This window comes from Miniopterus schreibersii (assembly GCF_964146895.1).
Source record: "Miniopterus schreibersii genome assembly, chromosome: 2".
In the NCBI taxonomy this organism is placed as follows: domain Eukaryota; kingdom Metazoa; phylum Chordata; class Mammalia; order Chiroptera; family Miniopteridae; genus Miniopterus; species Miniopterus schreibersii.
The window spans coordinates 95,403,774-95,424,042 of NC_138102.1; the positions used below are offsets into that span (position 1 = coordinate 95,403,774).

The 20,269-nt window shown below is 38.6% G+C and overlaps 2 protein-coding genes across 6 annotated transcripts in view; one reads left to right on the top strand and one right to left on the bottom strand.

The window, feature by feature from the left end:
- FGF9 (fibroblast growth factor 9) overlaps positions 1–4,376 on the bottom strand; it is a 133,845-nt gene extending 129,469 nt beyond the window's left edge. Inside the window, exon 1 of the mRNA XM_081129901.1 lies at positions 4,119–4,376. The gene's annotated coding sequence lies outside the window, so the exon portion shown is untranslated. The remainder of the gene's footprint in view (positions 1–4,118) is intronic.
- A 31-nt stretch (positions 4,377–4,407) lies between these two features.
- MICU2 (mitochondrial calcium uptake 2) overlaps positions 4,408–20,269 on the top strand; it is a 116,177-nt gene continuing 100,315 nt past the window's right edge. For 3 of the 5 annotated variants that reach the window (XM_081129895.1, XM_081129894.1, XM_081129897.1), the window contains exon 1: positions 4,409–4,635. In XM_081129895.1, coding sequence (XP_080986021.1) covers positions 4,450–4,635 — 186 coding nt within the window. In that variant the 5' untranslated portion in view covers positions 4,409–4,449. Of the gene's footprint in view, positions 4,636–20,269 lie in introns of all 5 variants that reach the window. The other 2 variants (XM_081129893.1, XM_081129896.1) reach the window with 2 other exon arrangements.

The window sequence follows — 20,269 nt, forward strand, 5'->3', positions numbered from 1 at the left end:
AAATGTTTTAGGAAGATTGATCTAACATAGATCTATGGGATGCCTCAAAGGAAAAAAGATGAGAATCAACAGTCAGTCCATGCTAAGAGCTTACTGCAGTCACTGAAGCCTGTGGCAATGAGAGAAAGTAGACTGGGGTGATGGGGAGGGAATGAGAAGCAGAGGAGGATCAGAAAAATAATGAAAACGCAACTCTTGGCACTGCTTTTTCACCATCATAAGATTTAATCTTTACCTATTTCTATACATGCTAGTATTACATGATACCCAGATATTTTTAGCCATGGCCCCAAACTGCATACAATAAACATATAATTAGCAATTCTTTTGACTCACTTAGAGCCTATGAAAGTGATTCATAGCCTCCTCTATACAATTATCCACCCCAAATATAGTTTAACCTCTGTGTATTCCAAGCATTGGTTCTTTTAATAATATCCACTTTTATGTCATTTACTTCATTATTACAGGATTGAATCCAACCTCCTTATTTATCTTTAGAGATCTCCATATTTTCTCTTCCACCTAAGATAACTAATCTTAATACACATTTTGTAATACAACAGTAAACAATGTGGCAGAATTAGAATAGCAATTTTTGTTCATCTTCCCCACACATGGTAAGATCAAAGATGCATTTGAGTTAATAACTTTGTTTTTTTAAATGGAAATACAATAGAGTAATGTCTTCAATAAGAAAAGCTAGTTGACCTCTTTTGTTCAAGATCAGCAACCAGAGAAAACCAAAGTTTTGGTTGTAGCTAGAAGGGATATAATTTAGAGAAGCACATGGGACAATGGGCAAGAGAGACCAGGACAGAATCCGGTCAGAAACCATCACTGTGTATAGGTGTCTGAGACACAGAGATCAGGCATAAAGTGGATGGGGATGCCAAAACAGAGGAATGAATACCCCAAACACAAACATGCAGCAGGTCAAAAGAGCTGACAGCTGTTCCATATACCAGTGGAAATTGTTGCATGATCCCCTTGTGGCCCTCAAGCCACTCAAGACCAGCCCTAAAGCTGCCCTTCTGCTCCAAGCCAAGTAAACACACACCATATCTAGTTGTCGCCCACACTCTCAATCTTATTGTTCCTCCAGCCTTGGAGGACTCTACCTAGCTAAATCTTTCCCACTTTCCAAATCCCAGATCAAGTCTCCTTCCTTCCCTAGATGCCTTTCTAACTGCTTCAGCCTATCACACTCTTCCTCCTCTATACAGTACAATCGTTAAATGCCATCTTGCATCATTCTGAAATTCAGGCTTGGTCTCTTCAGTGAATGTAAAGCCCCTTAAGAACAGTTTTTCTGCCATATAACTTTTGTCCATCCTACAGGAAAAGTGCACAAAGTAAATTAAGAACACCATGAAACTATCAGTGTTTCTATTCTGTTTTCCTCAGCTTTAGAAGCAATTCCTTATTTGGGGATTGGTTTAAAAACTACATGGCTAAAAATACATCCCAGCCAATGCTGGGGACTAAAAAGACCAATATAGTCAATGTACTTAGACAAATGTCAGCAACTGTCAGGGAAGAGTTCATACTTAGAATGGTTAGTCAGCTAGAAATGGGCTCTATTTTAATAATTTGTTTACTCTGCAAAAGAAAAGTTTGAATACATTAAATCTTAATGTGAGTTTGAGAGGCCTGGGCACGTAACACACAACTAATTATAAAGCACAGTTTTCCAAGTAGGTTCAAATTTTTTCAGCAAAAGAAAATAATTTAGAATGAGTTTTTGGTCTTGGAAAATAAATTACACAAAAGGAATAATATATTTCTGTATGTTTGGTGGAAACAGGCACACCAGGGTTTCATTCGTGCCATCTATTTAGTCATTTATTCATATATTCATTCATTGAATGTCTAATACGAGCAGGGTGCTGAGGAAACAGAAAAGCAAGATATCCTTAGCCAGGAGGATGTCAAATTGTGGGAGAAATACAATGTTTTTAAGTATGCCAAATGCTCTAATAGAAATATGTGCCTATTTGAAGCTTAGAGTCATGACTAAGTAACAGATGTGGGATTTTATTAAATGGCTGTAAGAATTATGTGAATTAGGCAGCACGTACATAAATAACGCCAGCATTTTAACTGTGGGCTATGGGTATCAAGAATAAGCTACAAGGTAAGACATCCAGGACGTCCAAACATATCCTAGAAATCCTACAATCAGCTGGGCATGGAAACAAGCTACATTGTCAACAATCTAGGAAAAACAAGGCATATGCTAAGAGCTACCAGAGTTAAAAGAGGTGAAAACAGACCAGAGGTCTAAGAGGTCAAGCAGGAAATTCTCAGGTTAGATGGGCTATCGGTCTGGAATCGAGAATCATCAATCAAGCTCATTTGTGACCAGCAGGCAGGACCAAGCCAGATCTTGAAGAAGATAAACTGACATCTGTGGTGAGTTGACCATGTGTCAGATCACTTCCGATAGAATTCTCATTTAATCTCCCAAACCCAAACCGTAAGAATTGTTTACAGTGGAGAAAATTGAGACTTGGAGATTAAGTAATTTGCCCCAAATCACAGTAATCATCTCCACAGAGTCAGGATTCAAACCCTGTGGTTTGGCTCTCATATCTGTGCACAGTGAGTCAGACGTACTTCCTTCCTAGGAAGGCACTGAAAGTGGTTTCAGCAGCTAGGCAGAACATGAGGAAGCTCCAATGGCAGATTAATTTAGACAAACTGGCTAAGAAAAAGGGAGCAAGAACTGAGGGTGAATTATGACCAAATGATCTGAGGAATCAAGTGGTTAAACCAGATTTAGTGTAGCCCTTATGTTTGGTTTGTTTTGCAAAATTTCAAGATGGCAGTGACTGTAAGATCAAGACTCTTGGCACCTTTGACCTTGGCTCTGTTTCTGTATGCCCAAGTAAAGCTTCTAATGACCAGGGACACCTCAGAGGCTGAACAAAGTTTATGAAGTAAATTGACACTGAAAAGACCAAAGACTGGAGGGTCAGATGTGACAAAATAAAGCCAAGTCATCTGCCTCAGTGAAATCATTTCTTACGACCAATGGAACCAGGACTAAGGTAACGTTCCCACCCACACGAGGGAAAACATCATGATCCTCGGTAACAGGGAAATCAAGTAGGGGTGCTGCTGCATCCCAGACGGTATAATAGATACCATCAAACACCTTGTCAGGACAGAGTTTAAATTCAATATTCAGTAAATAGTGATTGCCTGAAATAGAGAGAGTGGTTTTGTCTGGGACTTTATAAGAAAACACTTCATCTAAGTGATATGGCTGGGATAGGATATGATTTGGGGGGGGGGGGGGGCAGTCAAGAATATGAGGATAGGTAGATAGAGAACAAATTGATGGTCACCAGAGGGCAGGGGGTTGGTTAGGGGGCTGGGTGAAAAATGGTGAAGGAATTAAGAAATACAAATTGGCAGTTACAAAATAATCAGGGGATGTAAAGTACAGCATAGGGAATACAGTCAATAATATTGTAATAACTATGTATAGTGCCAAGTGGGTATTTGAAATATTAGGGGGACCATTTTGTAAAGTATATGACTGTCTAACTATGCTGTGCAGCTGCAACTAATACAAAATAATTTTTAATTTAAAAAAATTTTAAAGACTATAACGCTAGGCAAGATGAACAAAACAGATGGGGAGGACACTAAATATTTTTAACTTTGCCAGTTTTGCAAGATGAAAAAAGTTCTGGATATGGATGGTGTGCTGGTTGCACACTAGTGTAAATGTACTTAATGCCACTGAACTGTAGGCATAAAATTGGTTAAGATGGTAAATCTTATGTTATGTATATTTTACCACAATTTAAAAATCAAATTTAAACAAGATTACTGAGCTGCTTAAGTGAGACAAGTAGAAACAATTCTTTACACAAAGGTTGCTTACTAAACGCTGGACAGCTAATTCACGGTATTTTAAAGGCCTGTGCGAAAGTATCTGCAGACGTCTGAATTAACAGGACAGCTTTAAGAAACCGTTGATACAGGTAGGTCTGTGACATTAACAGCAAATGTAGCCCTCGGGAATACGCAGAGTATTGGGGCCCCTTTAGGTATGGGTCCACCGTTAGGACGCGTCCTCGAACCGCAAGGCTGAGCGCAATTACCAGATAACTGTGCCGCTTCCAGTGCAGGGCGGAGCGAGCAACCCGGACCCCTCAGTGGCCAACAGGTGACACGCCTGCTTACGGACAGGAGGCACTTCCTCCACCAAATGGCTCCGTCTGGCCTCGGACTGGCTGTCCCGTTGCTTCTCCAGTTCCACCCAGCAGGCCCGCCGCAGCAGCTGGCCTTCCCTCCGCCCCCACCCGGGTCGCACCAAGTCTTCCACAACGCGCTCACAGCCCGGGCGCTGGAGGTGGGGCGGAGGCCTCGGATCTCGCGAGGCCCACGGGTGCGGGAGTTCTCGCGTGATGGGGAGCGGACGCTTCCGCAAACATGGCAGCTGCGGCGATTCGGGGCGCTCGGCTTGTGGCTTGGGTTGAAAGGCTGCGGCGCGGAGTAGCTGCCGGCCCACTGGCGGCGTCAGTGGCCGGCGTGGCGGTGGCAGGAGTGGGAGTGGCGTGGTACCACGGCCTCGTGAACGTGGCGGCGCCGCAGGGCCGCCTCACTGTCCCAGCACAGGTAGGGACGGGCCCTTTACGCTCGCCGCTACCGAGCTCCTCCGACGCAGGGCCTAGGGTCGTGGGGGTGGGGCAAGGTGCGGGACTCGCGGCTGGAGACCCAACAGGGGTGAGAGCCCTACCGCGCTCCCTTGAGGGCATGCGAGGCGGGCTACAGCGCACAGCCCCTCCCTGTGAAGCCCCGCGGAGCCCAACTCCACAGACAAACCTGGACAACACAAAATTGGTAGTGATGGCAGTGGGCGTGTCTTAGTGCTGCGTGGAATTTGGTCCTTTCTGCGCTGGCCCCCTCCTTCCTCCCTCTCATCGGCGAAGTGGTTCTCAGATTCGCAGGTTGTTGTGTCCAGTTACCCCACCTAGATGTACCAAAGCTTGTACCACTGATTCTTTGGTGAAGTTGTCCTAATAGATGACTTTTGTTTAATTGTAAAAATGTCAAACGTAAAAATTAACCGGCTGATAATTTCCAGATTTTATGATCAACTGTAAAGAACATTACACGATCATAAACCTTAATGCTTCAGTAGACTGAGCACTAAGTAAACGACGTTTTTACTTCTAAAAACCTTGTGTTAAAGGTCAAATTCCCTAGTTTAATATGGCTACATTAAAAACATTTGAAAAACTACTTTTTTAAATATTTTATGAACATTTTAATTTTAATAGGTTTTCGTGTTGATTTTTTTGAAAAGTATTTTATTATTCTTCTGTTCGTTTGTTAGATTTACATTATGCTTTTCTCATGAAAAACTCCAGGAACAGTCAGATACAACAAAAGAGAGGAAAGAAAGCAAGCCGTGTGTGTTAAAATTATTGACAACTAACATCTTTTACTTGTATTAAATTAAGATGCCATGTAGATAAAACATGCAATAACTAACTCTCCTGCATCTTTATACCATTTCTGATCACAGGTGGCAGGATCTATCTTTTAGTGTGTTATGGCATTTTTGTTGGTTAACCAGTGTCAAGCAGTTGATTATTCATCATTGGTGTCTCTACTTGTATTCTCAGCCCCTTAATCCATCTTGTTTAAGATGCTTAGGTTGCCTGGCAGGTGTGGTTCAGTGGTTGAGCATTAACGTATGAACCAGGACATCGCAGGTTCAATTCCCAGCCACAGCGAATTGAGGTTTATTTCATTGATGTTTCTATCTCTCTATCACTCTCCTCTCTCTAAAAAAATCCATAAAAACTTTTTTTTAAAAAAGATGCTTAGGTTAATATTGCCAACGGAAACCATTAGTACCTTGATCTACCTAGGATAAAATCCACAGTTTTGTCTTTCAGAGCCTTCTGTAGTCACACTCCAACCTGTCACTACTCAGACACACTTTCCAATCAAAGTGGATTTACCCCTGTGCCCAGAACAAGACTTCAGTTTTACCCCCTCAGTAATTTGTAATCTGATTTTAGTTCATCTGTCTCATTGCTTTTTTCCAGCCCACTTCTAACCTGTTTTGTGTTTTAAATTCCTGACATGACTCTAAACACTTTACACCAGTATGGTAGTTTGAATTCTCCCAGCTCCCTCTCCTCCTTCAGCCTAGCTAAAGGAATACAGAAAACATTGTATTATCATTTTTTTACAAGGTCTGTTGACACATGCTTTTACCACAGTGGACTTGAAGATGACCCCACATTTCTTTCAGCAGCAGTGGCTGAATACAACAGGGATTGAGAGGCCTATAGTTTGAAAACTCTCCCTCCACTTCATTAATTCTGGTAACACTTTCTGAGGAAGGGCCTGCAGTCCCTCCACCACTGCCACCACCAGCATTCTGGAGTGCATAGTTGAGAATTATTGGCATAGATGTGTACCATCTCTTGGTACAATTTTATTTTATGTATTAGTATAGTTATTTTACTTAGTATTGCAAGGTGATAAAATCTTCCTGATATGGATTTATAATAGTGATAATGTCCTTCATTAATACTCACCCTGTGATTTTTCCCATAAAAATAGTGATTTTATATTAATCAGATTCTACACTTTTCTGGTTCCCATTGTGGCCAACAGCTTGCATTTATGAGGGTCAATCAGGAATTAATGATAGAATTCAAAGTCATGAAACAGCAAATAAATTGGAATTGTCCTCCTTTTTTCCTTCCTTCCACAATTACTGAAGTACCTACTCTGTGCTAGGCAGCATGCAAGGAATGAGGATTCGAGGCACAATTGAAGTGCTTCCAGTTTCTGGGAAGGACAGTTTTCACAAAGTATGCAGTGATAGGGTGGTAAGTGTGGGTGGTATGGGAACACAGTGGAAGTGCATCCAATCTTGGTTTCCTTAAGCAGGTGTGGGGAACCTTTTTTCTGCCAATGGCCATTTGGATATTTATAACATCACTCACAGACCATACAAAATTATCAACTTAAAAATTAGCTTTAAAAAAAATACTAGATTTATTAAATTTTGAGTCTCACCTGCGGTTGCCTCAGCGGGGCCAGACCAAATGATTTTGAGGACCAGGCATTCCCCACTCCTGTGACCTAAAGCAATGATGTGAATTGACACCTGTCAGATGATTGGGAGTTTGTCAGGTAAAAAGTATGGGAAGAATATTGCAGGCAATAGCATTACAGAGGTCTAAAGGTAAGGGTTTCACTCAGTAGAACATGAGCTGCAAAATATGAGGTTCAAGACTGGGGGTGAGTGGTGGCAGGCAGGCAGGTCATGAAGTGCCCCTTAAGCCATATGACAGATATGTTTATCTGAGCATGGAGCCATTTTAGGGTTACTTACCCCTCATGGGTCCCAAAAGACGCAGGCATAGAATTCAGGGAGTCTATGAACTTAGAAAGAAAAAGATTACATTTTTTGTTTCATTTATGAATGTGTTAACAGTAACCGTCAATAGAAATCTTACATATTTTCCTATTATAGTTGTTACAGATATCTCTGTCACTTTGAAATTAAGAGTACTTTTTTTAAACCTGCCACCATATGGTTATTTAATGCATAAAGAATCACATATATTACTATATCACGAATATAGATATTAGTGTCCAGCCAAAGCTGTGCTTAAAATGGCTAAATTCAGTTTATAATTAGTGTGCCCTTCCTCCGAGCTTCAGTCCATTTGTGTTCTTATACATGTTCAGTTCTAAACCATTTTCACTAATCAGTGAATAGTGGCTCATTACTTTGCAGAATGTCTCTTAATTTAGATTTGGCTGATGCTTCCTCATGATTTAGGCATTTTTGTTAGGAATGACACTAGAGCCATGCTGTGTTCTTTTCAGTGCATGATGTTAGGAGGCACACGATGCATGATGTTAACTTTTATCACTTAGTAAGATTAGGTATCTGCCAGCTTTCTCCACTGTAAAGTTAATTAATGTAGATTTGATACTCATTAATTAGTAAGTATTTTGTAGGGTGGTACTTTGAGGTTTTGTGGAGCTTTCTCTTCTCCACCGTTCGTTCATTCATTCATTCATTCATTCATTCATTCATATCTGTTTGGACTCATGGATTCTTGTTTTATTCAAAGAGCTTCAATTCATGACTGTCATGTTTATCTGGATGCTCAGTCTCCCTGCATGTAACCAGTGTTCTGAAAGCTGTGCCTTAGACACACATGCCCATTCTCCTCACACCTAGAAAAGGGGGAGGAGGAAGAAAGGGCTGTGGCCAGCAATTAATTGGCTGGTTGATTGATTGAGCCACCTCAGAGGAGACCTTTCAGCACAGGTAACACAAAATGACAGGTAACTTGCCTAGGATATGGTCAATGGTAATCTCTGAAATGTCAGACAAAAGGAAAGAGAAGAGGGTACCTAGAAAGCAGCTACGGAGACGAAAGTAGACATCTTCTCCCACTGACTTTAATGCTGTTATTTTTTTTTCTTAAACTGTATTTAAGTGTGTTTATTTATGCTGACCTTGATACTGAAAGGATTTCAAATGGCTGAGAAAAAATGCTATTGCAAGTTATAACTTTTAAATGGAGAGGAAAATAAGAAATACAAGATGAAGCTTTAAAAAAGATTAAAATTAATGCTGTGAGATCCTGTATTATGCTTGAGGTAAATCATGAAATTGATTTTAAACTTAGCAACAAGTTCAAAGAGGGGAACAGGCCAGTTATTTGTTTCATAGTACAGTTATGCTATGTAATGATGTTTCTGTAAACAACAGACCAGATGTACAGTATACCATACATCTAGGTTTGTGTAAGTGCCTCTGTGATGCTCGCACAACCACAAAATCGCAGAACTTATCCCTGTCCTTAAGCAACACATGAAGAGTCAGTTGCTCAGAAGCATAACTCATTGTGGGAATAAAACAGTATTTTCTTCTGTTTCATAAAGAGGATACTACAGCATCATTACAGTAAGTATAACAAGAAGTTTCATATGGCAGTTTTTATAATCTCAAAGTAGGACATTTCCCTAACCCCAAGAAAGTATTTGATAAGTGTGCATGCCATGATAGCGTAGTCATGAGAAAACCCTTCAAGAAGGATGGAGTGCTCACTTAAGTCAGTGGCTGAAGGGATGAGGACAGAAAATTAAGTTTCGGGTGTTGCAATAGAGAAGTTGTTGGTGGCCTTGACGAAGAATTTTGGTAAAATATTGGGTCAGAAATTTAATTAGGGTGTATTGAGGAGAGACTGAAGTAAAGGAAGCAAAGAAAATGAATACTTCTTTCTAGAAGTGTTACTGTAAAGAGTATAAAAAAGACACAGTGAGCCCGGCCAGGCGTCGACCTAGGATCCAGGCGATCAGGGTTCGATTCCTGGTCAGGGCACATGCCCGGGTTGCAGGCTCAATCCCCAATGGCTCTCTCATCATTTATGTTTCTGTGTGTTTCTCTCTCTCCTTTCCTCTCTCTAAAGTCAATAAAGATATATTTAAACAAACAAACAAAAAAAAGACACAGTGAGCAAGAGATGTGAGACCAAGGGCAGGTTTTGGTTTAGTTTTAAAATGTGAGACAATAGAGAACATTTGAATGCTTATAGAATGATGTGATAAGGAGGCAAAAGTTGTTACACATCTGGGTGGTGGGTAATTATAGGTTGAAATCTTTGCAAAAGGAAGTTATATGGAGTCAAGACCATGATACAAAGGTTGGACTTTGATGGTAAATTTTCTTCCTTTGTTGTAACTGGAGTGAAAGCTGAGGGTGTGGTTAATCCTAAAAGCTGGCTATAGACCTAATTCCACACTTTCCTTCTATTTAATAAAAAATTTATTTTAAAAGGGCTTGATTGCCAACAGCTCTGGAAAATTAGGAGGTAGAATGGGGACGTGGGCTGTTGGAGGGATCTGTAATGACACTGCTACTGGAGAGAAACACATAAAGTGGGAAGAGGGGATGACTTAACAGTTCATAAAGAATGAGAGCTTAGAAACAACAATTGTGATGAATATGGAACCAGTTGCCAAAAACTTCTAATGGGCTCCTTTTGATGGGTTTTTCCAATGTTGCTAAAAAGTATTTAACAAATTATTTTTAAGAAACCTTGGTATTATTAGTTTAATATGCATAATATATTGCATTATGGTATTAAATTTTTTTAAATTATTAAAATTCTAAGTAAGAGAACACCAAAGATGGTTTATTTTTCTTTGATAGTATTTAAATTCACATTTGAATTCATTTTATATGTTATGAGTACAACCTGACCAAAACAAATGGTCATGCCCTGGCCAGTGTGGCTCAGTTGGTTGGAGGGTTGTTCCGTACACCAAAAGGTTGTGAGTTAGATTCCCAGTCAGGGCACATACATAGGTTGCAGGTTTGATCCCTGTTTGGGTCATGTACAAGAAAGCAGCTGATCAATGTTTCTCTCTCACATTGATGTTCCTCTCTCTCTTTCTCTCTCCCTCTCTCTTCCCCTCTCTAAAATCAATAAGCATGTCCTCGGGTGAGGATTAAAAATATATATATATATATGGTCACAAATTTTAAATAAGTAAAAGCAAGGAATGTGGACCATCATGTTTAAACAAACAAATATATTAACTTGGGCAATGATTTTACAAGTTTCATTTGATATAGGACTCTTCCTGTTGTATATCAATGAATATTCTAAAAGTTCAAATAATGTAATTAATAAGATGGATCTATTTTAATTTGCTATAAGAGCTCTAGACAATTCATACAGTAAAATTGGCATTGCTTTTATTTCAAGTTGTGATTATTTTTGTGGAAAGTGGGGAAAAGACTAGTAAGACATTAGTAGAGGTTGAACTAGAGTGTGTGGGAGTGTACTTGGATTAGGGCGTATTTGTGTGCAGTGCATTGGGTTTCATGGCAATACCTTTAAAACTGGTATGCCAAGCACAGTAAAGTTTACAGCAATATATACAAGTTTAATAACCAGGAAATACTGTAAACCTAATGAAGACAAAAACTCTCTTGCAACAGTAAAGCAAGAAAGCAAAACTTTTTTTATTCCCTCAGGTAAAAATGCCTTCAGAAACAGATAAGTGATGACAGAGCTTTGATGTTAATAAACCCAAATGGAAGTCAAAAATCAAAGTGTGTAAATGGCTAGATTATGAAAAGAAGGATGACAAAATTGTATCCTGTAATTAGAAGTAATTTGTGCTTTTGGCATAGCTATTTGTCCTGCGTGACTGAGAGGTTGTCTTACGTTCCTTCTTTGAGAATAGAAGGACAGTACATATATATCCTTCTGTCAGTTGGCCTGGTGGCAGGGGAGAGGCCAAGAAAAAAGGAAAAACAAATTGTAATATAAAAGCAGAAGCATATTTTAGTCTTTCCTTTTGCAGTTATATTTGTTTAGCCGAACTCAAGTGAAAAATTACTATTTGCTCTTACTCTATAAAACATATGTTCCAGTAGAAAATGTGTACAAATTAATACTTTTGTTCCTGTGAATTTTAGAGCTTTATGAATTACAACATTGCATAAACATATCCTAAGCCACCAATAATAGCAGTATATGAACTGAAAATTTATAGTTTAAAAACTGGTAAATATTTGGTAAAGTAAACCAATAGCAAATATATTCTCTTAATAACCTACACTCCATAAATAAGACTATTAAATGTTTCAGATTGTAAATAATTTCAATATAGAAATAGTGTTTAATGAATCCTGTATTGAAGTACAGCATGGTCTATACAGAAAATTTTTATTGACATCTATAAAAGTTCTATAAATGTGTGGTGTGTGGAATAAAAGTTGTGATTACTTTTAATTAAGAAATATAGCCTTATAAAATCTTAACTTTAGCCACATGTAAAAGGTATGGTTTATGTGTTATATACTAGAAACTCTATACCTTATGTGTTTCTTATTATATATCAAAGTTTGAGGCATCTCACTTCTCATTCCCTCATCTCTTCACTAGTATGTGCCTAGAAAATGCATACTATTTTATTTCTGATCTGTAGCTGGGCATTTTTTAAATTTTATTTTCTTTTTTAAAAATTGTTCAAAATATTACAGATGTCCCCTTTTTCTCCCCATTGACTCCTTTCACCCTGCACCCACTCCTGGCCCCACAGACTACTGTCTGTGTCCATGGGTTATGCATATATGCATATAAATTATTTGGTTATCTCTTCCCCAGCCCCACCTTCCCTCTGTGATTTGTCAGTCTGTTCCATGCTTCTATGTCTGAATCTGTTTTTTCATCAGATTACTGTTCTTTAGATTCCACATATAAGTGAGATCATGTGGTACTTGTCTTTCTCTACGTGACTTACTTCATTTAGCATAATTTTCTCCAGGTTGCAAAGGGTAAGAGAACTTTCTTCTTCACAGCTGCCTGTTGTAAATGTCCCACATCTTTTTCATCCACTCATCCACTGATGGGCACTTGGACTGTTTCCAAATCTTAGCTATTGTAAATTGCGCTGCTATGAACATAGGGGTGCATATATTCTTTCTGATTAGTGTTTCAGGATTATTAGGATATATTACTAAAAGTGGGATCACTGGGTCAAAAGTCAGTTCCATTTTTAGTTTTTTGAGGAACCACCATACTGTTTTCCACTATTAGCCACTAATAGTGGCTACACCAGTCTGCATTTCCACCAGCAGTGTACCAGGGTTCCCTTTTCTCCACAACCTCTCCAGCATATGTAATTTGTTGATTTGTTGATGGTAGCCATTCTTACAGGTGTGAAGTGATACTTCATGTGGTTTAAATTTGAATCTCCCTGATGATTACCGACATTGAGCATTCTTTCATATGTCTCTTGGCCATCTGTATGTCCTCTTTAGAGAAGTGTCTATTCAGGTCCTTTGCCCATTTTTTAATTGGATTCTCTGTCTTCCTCTTGTTGAGTTGTATGAGTTGTTTGTATATTTTGGAAATTAGCCCCTTATCAGATATAGCCTTGGCAGATATGTTCTACCATACAGTGGGGTTTCTTTGTATTTTGAGGCTGATTTCCTTTGCTGTGCAGAAGCTTTTTAGTTTGATGTAGTCCCATTTGTTTATTTTTTCTTTAGTTTCTCTTGCCTTAGGAGATGTATCAGTGAAAATTCCACTACCTGAGATGTCTATGACTTTACTGCCTATGTTTTCTTCCAGAATTTTTATGGTTTTGTGACTTAAATTTAAGTCTTTTGTCCATTTTGAATTTATTGTTGTGTATGGAGTAAGTTGGTGATCTAGTTTCATGTTTTTGCATGTGGCTGTCCAATTTTCCCAGCACCATTTATTGAAGAGACTGTCTTTACTCCATTGTATGCTTTTACCTCCTTTGTCAGATGTTAATTGACTGTAATGGCGTGAGTCTATTTCTGGGGTCTCTGTTCTGTTCCATTGATCTATATGTCTGTGGTTGTACCAATACCAGGCTGTTTTGATTACAATGACTTTGTAGTATAATTTGATATCCAGTAAAGTGACCCTCCAGCTCGGTTCCTTTTTCTCAAGATTGCTGTGGCTATTCAGCGTCTTTTTTGGTTACATATAAGTTTTTGGAATATTTATTCTAGCTCTGTAAAATATGATGTTGGTATTTTCATAGGAATTGCATTGAATCTATAGATTGCTTTAGGTAGTATGGACAAGTATATTCTTCCAATTGTTTATATCTTCCTCTATTTCTTTTTTCAGTGTCTTGTAGTTTTCCAAGTACAGGTCTTTTATATCCTTGGTTAAGGTTATTCCAAGGTGTCTTTATTTTTTTAGTTGCAATTGTAAATGGTATTGTTTTTCAGTTTCTCTTTCTGAGAGTTCATTGTTGGTGTATAAAAATGCTAATTGGACGTTAATTTTGTATCCTGCCACCTTGGCAGATTCATTTATTAAATCTAGTAGTACTTTGGTGGAGTCTTTAGGATTTTGTATATACAATATCATGTCATCTGCAAATAATGACAGTTTTACTTCCTCCTTTCCAATTTGGATACCTTTTATGTTTTCAACCTGTCTAATGGCTATGGCGAAGACTTCCAGTACTATGTTGAATAAGAGTGGTGAAAGTGGACATCCCTGTCTTGTTCCTGTTTTTAATGGAAATGGTTTTAGTTTTTGCCCATTGAGTATGATGTTGACTGTAGGTCTGTCATATATGGCCTTTATTATGTTGAGGTATGTTCCCTCTATTCCCATTTTGCTGAAAGTTTTTATCAGGAATGGGTGCTGGATTTTGTCGAATGCTTTTTCTGCATCTATTGATATGATCATATGATTTTTGTCTTTCATTTTGTTTATGTGGTATATCACATTTATTGATTTGTGAATATTATATCAGCCTCGCATCCCCGGAGCGAATCCCACTTGGTTGTGGTGTATGATCTTTTTAATGTATTGCTGGATATGGTTTGCTAGTATTTTGTTGAGGATTTTAGCATCTGTGTTCATCAGGGATATTGGCCTGTAATTTTTTTTCTTTTTAGTGTCTTTATCTGGTTTGGGGATTAGGATGATGCTGGCCTCATAAAAAGAGCTTGAGAGTTTTCCCTCCTCTTGAATTTTCTGGAATATTTTGAGGAGGGTAGGTGTTAATTCTTTTAATGTTCGGTAAAACTCACCTGTAAATTCATCTACTACCGGACTTTTGTTTCCTGGGAGTTTTTTGATTACTGCTTCAACTTCATTAGTTGTTATCGGCCTATTCAGGTTTTCTGACTCTTCCCTGATTGAGTGTTGGAAGGTTGTATTTTTCTAGGGATTTGTCCATTTTGTCCACATTGTCCAGCTTGTTGGCATATAGTTGCTCATAGTATTTTCTTACAATTCCTTGTATTTCTGTTGGGTCAGTTGTTATATCCCCTCATTCATTTCTGATTTTATTTATTTGGGTCCTCTTTCATTGTTTCTTGGTGAGTCTGGCTAAAGATTCCTCAATCTTATTTATGTTTTCAGAGAACCAGCTCTTGGTTTCATTGATTCTTGTATTTTATTATTTTTTTTAGTCTCTGTTCCATTAATTTCTGCTCTGATCCTTACTATTTCCTTCATTCTACTTCCTCAGGGCTGTTCTTGCTGTTCTCCTTCTAATATTTTTAGTTGTTGTTGTTGTGTTAGATGGTTTAGTAGAACTTTTTCTTGTTTCTTGACATATGCCTGTACTATGAACTTTCCTCTCAGAACTGCTTTTGCTGTGTGCCATAGATTTTGGGTTGTTGTCTGTTCATTTTAATTTTTTCCAGGAGGTGTTTGATTTCTTCCTTGATCTCTTTGGTAACCCATTCATTGTTTAATAGCATGCTATTTAGCCTTCATGTGTTTAAATATTTTTGAGTTTTTTTTATAGTGGTTGATTTCTAGTTTCATGCCATTATGATCTGAGAAGATACTTGATATGATTTCAGTCTTCTTGAACTTTTACAGACTTGTTTTGTGCCCTAACATGTGGTCTGTTTTTGAGGATGTTCCATGTGCATTTGAGAAGAATGTGTATTCTGCTGCTTTGGAATGAAATGTTCTATAAATGTCAATTAAGTCCATTACAGCTAGTGAGTCTCTGTTTCTCTGTTGATTTTTTGTTTTGATGATCTGTTCAGTGATGACAGTGGGTGTTAAGGTCCCCCACTATGATTGTGTTGCTGCTAATCTCCCCCTTAAAGTTTATCATGAAGTATTTTATATATTTAGGTGCTCCTATATTGGGTTCATATATATTTATAAGGATTATTTCCTCCTGTTGGATTGATCCCTTTAGTATTATGTAGTGATCTTCTTAGTCTCTTGTTAAGTCTTTATTTTGAGGTCTACTTTGTCAGAAATAAGTATTGCTACTCCAGCTTTTTTTGTTGTTTTCATTTGCATAGAATTTTTTTTCCATCCCTTCACTTTTAGCATGTGTGACTCTTTTGCTCTCAGGTGGGTCTCTTGTAGACAGCTTATATTTGGGTCCTGTTTTCTTATCCATTCAGCTACCCTATGTCTTTTGATTGGAGCATTTATTCTGTTTACATTTAAGGTTAATATTGATACATACTTATTTAATGCCATTTCTTCCCTTTATGCTGATGTACCTTTCTCTCAATATTCTTTCTTTTTCTTAAAGCAGTCCTCTTAGCATTTCTTGCAATGCTTGTTTGGTTGTACTGAATTCCTTTAGCCTTCTTTTGTCTGGGAAGCTCTTTATTTCACGTTCAATTTTATTTATTTATTTATTTATTTATTTATTTATTTATTTAAATATATCTTTATTGATTTCAGAGAGAGGAAAGGAGAGGGAGAGAAAGAGATAGAAACATCAGTGATGAGAGAGTCATTGATCGAGCCCGCAACCCGGGCATGTGCCCTGACCCGGAATCAAACACGGATCGCCTGGATCCCAGGTCGACGCTCAACCGCTGAGCCACGCCCGGCCGGGCCACCTTCAATTTTAAACGATAGCCTTGCTGGATAAAGCAGTCTTGGTTGTATGTTCTTGGTTTTCATTACTTCGAGAACTTCATGCCACTCCCTTCTGGCCTGAAGTGTTTCTGTTGAGAGATCTGATATCAGCATTATGGGGGCTGCCTTGTAGGTCACTGCTTGTCCCTCTCTTGCAGCCCTTAATATTTTCTCTTTGTCCTTAACATTTGTCATTTTAATTATGATGTGTCTTGGAGTGCATCTCATTGGGTTCCTCTTCTTTGTAACGCTCTGTGCTTTCTGAACTTCTGTGGCTTTCTCCTTCACCAGGTTAGGGAAGTTTTCTGTCATTATTTCTTCTACCAGGTTCTGTATCCCTTGCTGACATTGCTCTCCCTCTGTTACCCCTGTGATGGGAATGTTGTTTTGTTTATGTTTTCCCAAAGCTCCTTTAGACTGTCCTCATGCTTTTTAAGTGTTTTTTGTTGTACTGCTCTGATTTTTTTTCTACCTTCTAATTCACTTGTTCTATCCTCTGCTTCACTGAGCCCGCTTTTAATTCCTTCCAGCATATTCGTGATATCAGATATAGTATTCTTCATTTCTTCCTGGTTTTTATTTATTGTATCTTCATCTTTTTTCATGCTAATGAAGTTTTCACTAAATTCCTCGACCTTTCCATTAAGTGTCTTATTATTCTCCATAATTCCCCTTAGCATCTTCATAACCATTACTCAGAACCCACGCAGTTCTCCTGCACAGCTGATCTCAGTAAAGCTGGGGCAGCTCCTTTCTCACTATCCCAACTCCCCTTGGAGCAGGTAAAAAAATCTCCGATTTGCCCGGCCGAGCATGGCTCAGTGGTTGAGCATCGACCTAGGATCCAGGAAATTGAGGTTCAATTCCAGGTCAGGGCACATGCCTGGGTTGCCGGCTCGATCCCCAGTCGGGGGCGTGCAGAAGGCAGCCAATCAATGATTCTCTGATCATTGATGTTTTTTTCTCTCTCTCCCTTTCCCTTTCTCTCTCTGAGATCAATAAAGATATATTTTAAAAATAAAAATAAAAAGACTCTGATTCACCCCACCAGCCACTCTGGCAGCTGGAGTCTCGAGCTGCCCCACCGGCAGCTCTGGTCCTCTCTTTGGTGGCAGGAGGGCTCTCTTTCCCTTCCCTGCTCCACACAATTCAAATGCTCTTTGGGATTCTACACAATGCCTTACAGGAAACCAGAGGGTCTCTTTAGGTCACTGCTGACTGCAGCCCTTTTGCCCCTTTCTATTTGGAAGCCACATACTACCAGACAGCCTTTCCTGTGGGCAGTACCCAGGTGAAAGTCTACTCTCCCAGCTGCTGCCATTAGGCACGTTGTTTCACTGGGAAGGCGCAGTACCCTCCTCACAGGCACGGGCTCTCCTTCCCTTCTCCTCTGCTCCAGGTTTGAAATCTTAGCCTTTGGATGCCAGTCCACACTCCCAAGGGAAGGGAGCTTTGCAGCCTTTAACCTTCAGGCCTCGGAGCCCAGCACTGACTTCAGGGGGGACTCCCCTTTCTACACCTCCCCCTTACCAAACTCTATAATGTTTCTTCAGTGCTCCTTGCTTGAAGTATGTCCTCTCAGGTATATCTCTCTTGTTTTTCCAAACTGATTACGCAGTATTTTAGCTGTAAATCCAGTCCGTGGCTGGGAGTAAGGGTGCTTTGCTTCTTGTCAGTGTGCCACCATCTTCCCTCCTCCTTCCATACTATTTTAAGGCAAGATGAACTTTAAGTAGGATAGCACAGTCTTTTTCCTCAAATTGTTCTAAATATTTAAAGCAACATATGATTAACTTAGTATATCTGCTGATTGGGAATATGATGTCATTTTTCTCTTTCACTGATATATACAATTAGAAGATTATACTGATAAGAAATTATAAATGGGTTGATTTCTATGTTTTGGGTGTGTGCAGTATCAATGCCAGGAGGTTAAAAACCACACTATTAAATGTTTTAAAGACAAAATTTTTTTCAGTTTAATTTGGTCATAACCGTCCAGTTAAGATCCCCTGTATTCTTGGTCTCTAGTCTTTTCTCATCCATATTTCTCTTCAGTTGTTTCCCTACTAAAAAACTGTATTTATTATGCTTAGTGTGGTGACTGCTTCCTTACATAGAGGAGTGCCTAGTGTGGAGAAGGCAGCCTACAGTGGCTTTAGGGCCACATCAGTGAAAAGGTACAGTGAAAAGTCAAAACTGTGCAGATATACATATAGGATTTTACTAAGACCAAGGTTTTATTTGGAATTTTTATACAGCAAAGATGTCCTTTACCACTTTGCTTTATTCTGGCTTGTTTTCTTTATTTTAATTAATCTGTTTTAGTTGGTAGAAAATGTAAGACATTTTTAAAGGACCTGGGATTAGTAAATTTCTCATTTTACACTTTGTCCTGTTGGAGAAACTTTTTTTTTCTTTTAAATTTTAAGAGACCTTATGTTGAAAATGGATGTAATCTGATATTCATCTGTTATTTAAAGTTAACTATATACACTAATATGGGTAGTACTTAAAGTTGTAGTGTTTTATTTTATGAATCATTTTACCATAGCACTGTATTTACCTTATTATCGCTCAGGTTTGCTGATTCATCTTTGTCACTTAATCTTTGAATAGATTGTTAATCTATTTGAGAATGTGATAAAAATTACTTAGTCTCTCCCAACAGGTGCATACACATGTTTTCTTACACATGTAATTTCAGGGAGTTACAAACACCAGAAAGTGTGACCATGTTGTGTAGGGTTAAGAGCCTCTGCTCTAAATTTTTAGGTTATATCCTTGTCCCATCTAGGTCCTTTTTTTTTTTTTTAGATATCTTTATTGATTTCAGAGAGAGGAAGGGAGAAGGAGAGAGAGAGATAGAAACATCAATGATGAGAGAGTCATTGATCGGCTGCAGTCCGCAACCCGGGCATGTGCCCTCACCGGGAATCGAACCCTGATCGCCTGGATCCTAGGTCAATGCTCGACCGCTGAGCCACGCCCGGCTGGGCTAGGTTCTTAATATATATCCTTCACATTATGAAATGTTGCAAATGTTACATTAGAAATTTTCTGGTTTGATCATGTCATTATCCTCAGATCAGATCATTTACGGTCTTCACTTCTGTTCTGATTCTGCATTCTTTTCTAGCCCAGTGTACATTCTGTTAGCCCTATGGTATTAGATTATCCTGGTTAAACCTTTATAAATGCCTTTGTCTATTACCACATCCCTCTCCTGTAAATCATAAAGATTCATCATCCAAGGGAGCATGTTCAAGTTTCTTCTCTTTACCCTGTTGCCTGTGAGGGAGTTGGGTTATTTAAGTTTTCAGAGCCTAAGGAGTCTGCCTATAAATTCTTGAAATGTTATTAATACTGGTGATAATACATGTTACATATGTAAAGTCTTTTTAATTATAAGTTAAAAGAGTAAATAGTAGCCATAAATATTTAGGAACTAATTTTACACTAAACAAAGTGACCAAATCCATCTAAGAATTTATTCAGGGTTACTTTTTGGGACTTCACTAGCAATTCAAGTTTAGAGATTTGAGTTGCCTGATTTATTTCAGAATATCAGGCTCTGTCTGTTCTAGCCTGCAAATATCTGTTCCTTCTTTTCCCTACCATCTTCCCAAGATTTAACTAGGATTATTCCCTTGAATAAACTTTTATATAAAGAGTACAGGAATATATTATTCACCAAACAAATTTTACAAAAGAAGGATTACCCAAGGGCCAGTTCTGTCCATGTCTGCCCATAAAGCAGGTATATAACAACTCAACTTACCATAAACTACATTTTCACTGGATTTGTTTCTCATGCAAGATCCTAAAATTTTCAGGGGTCA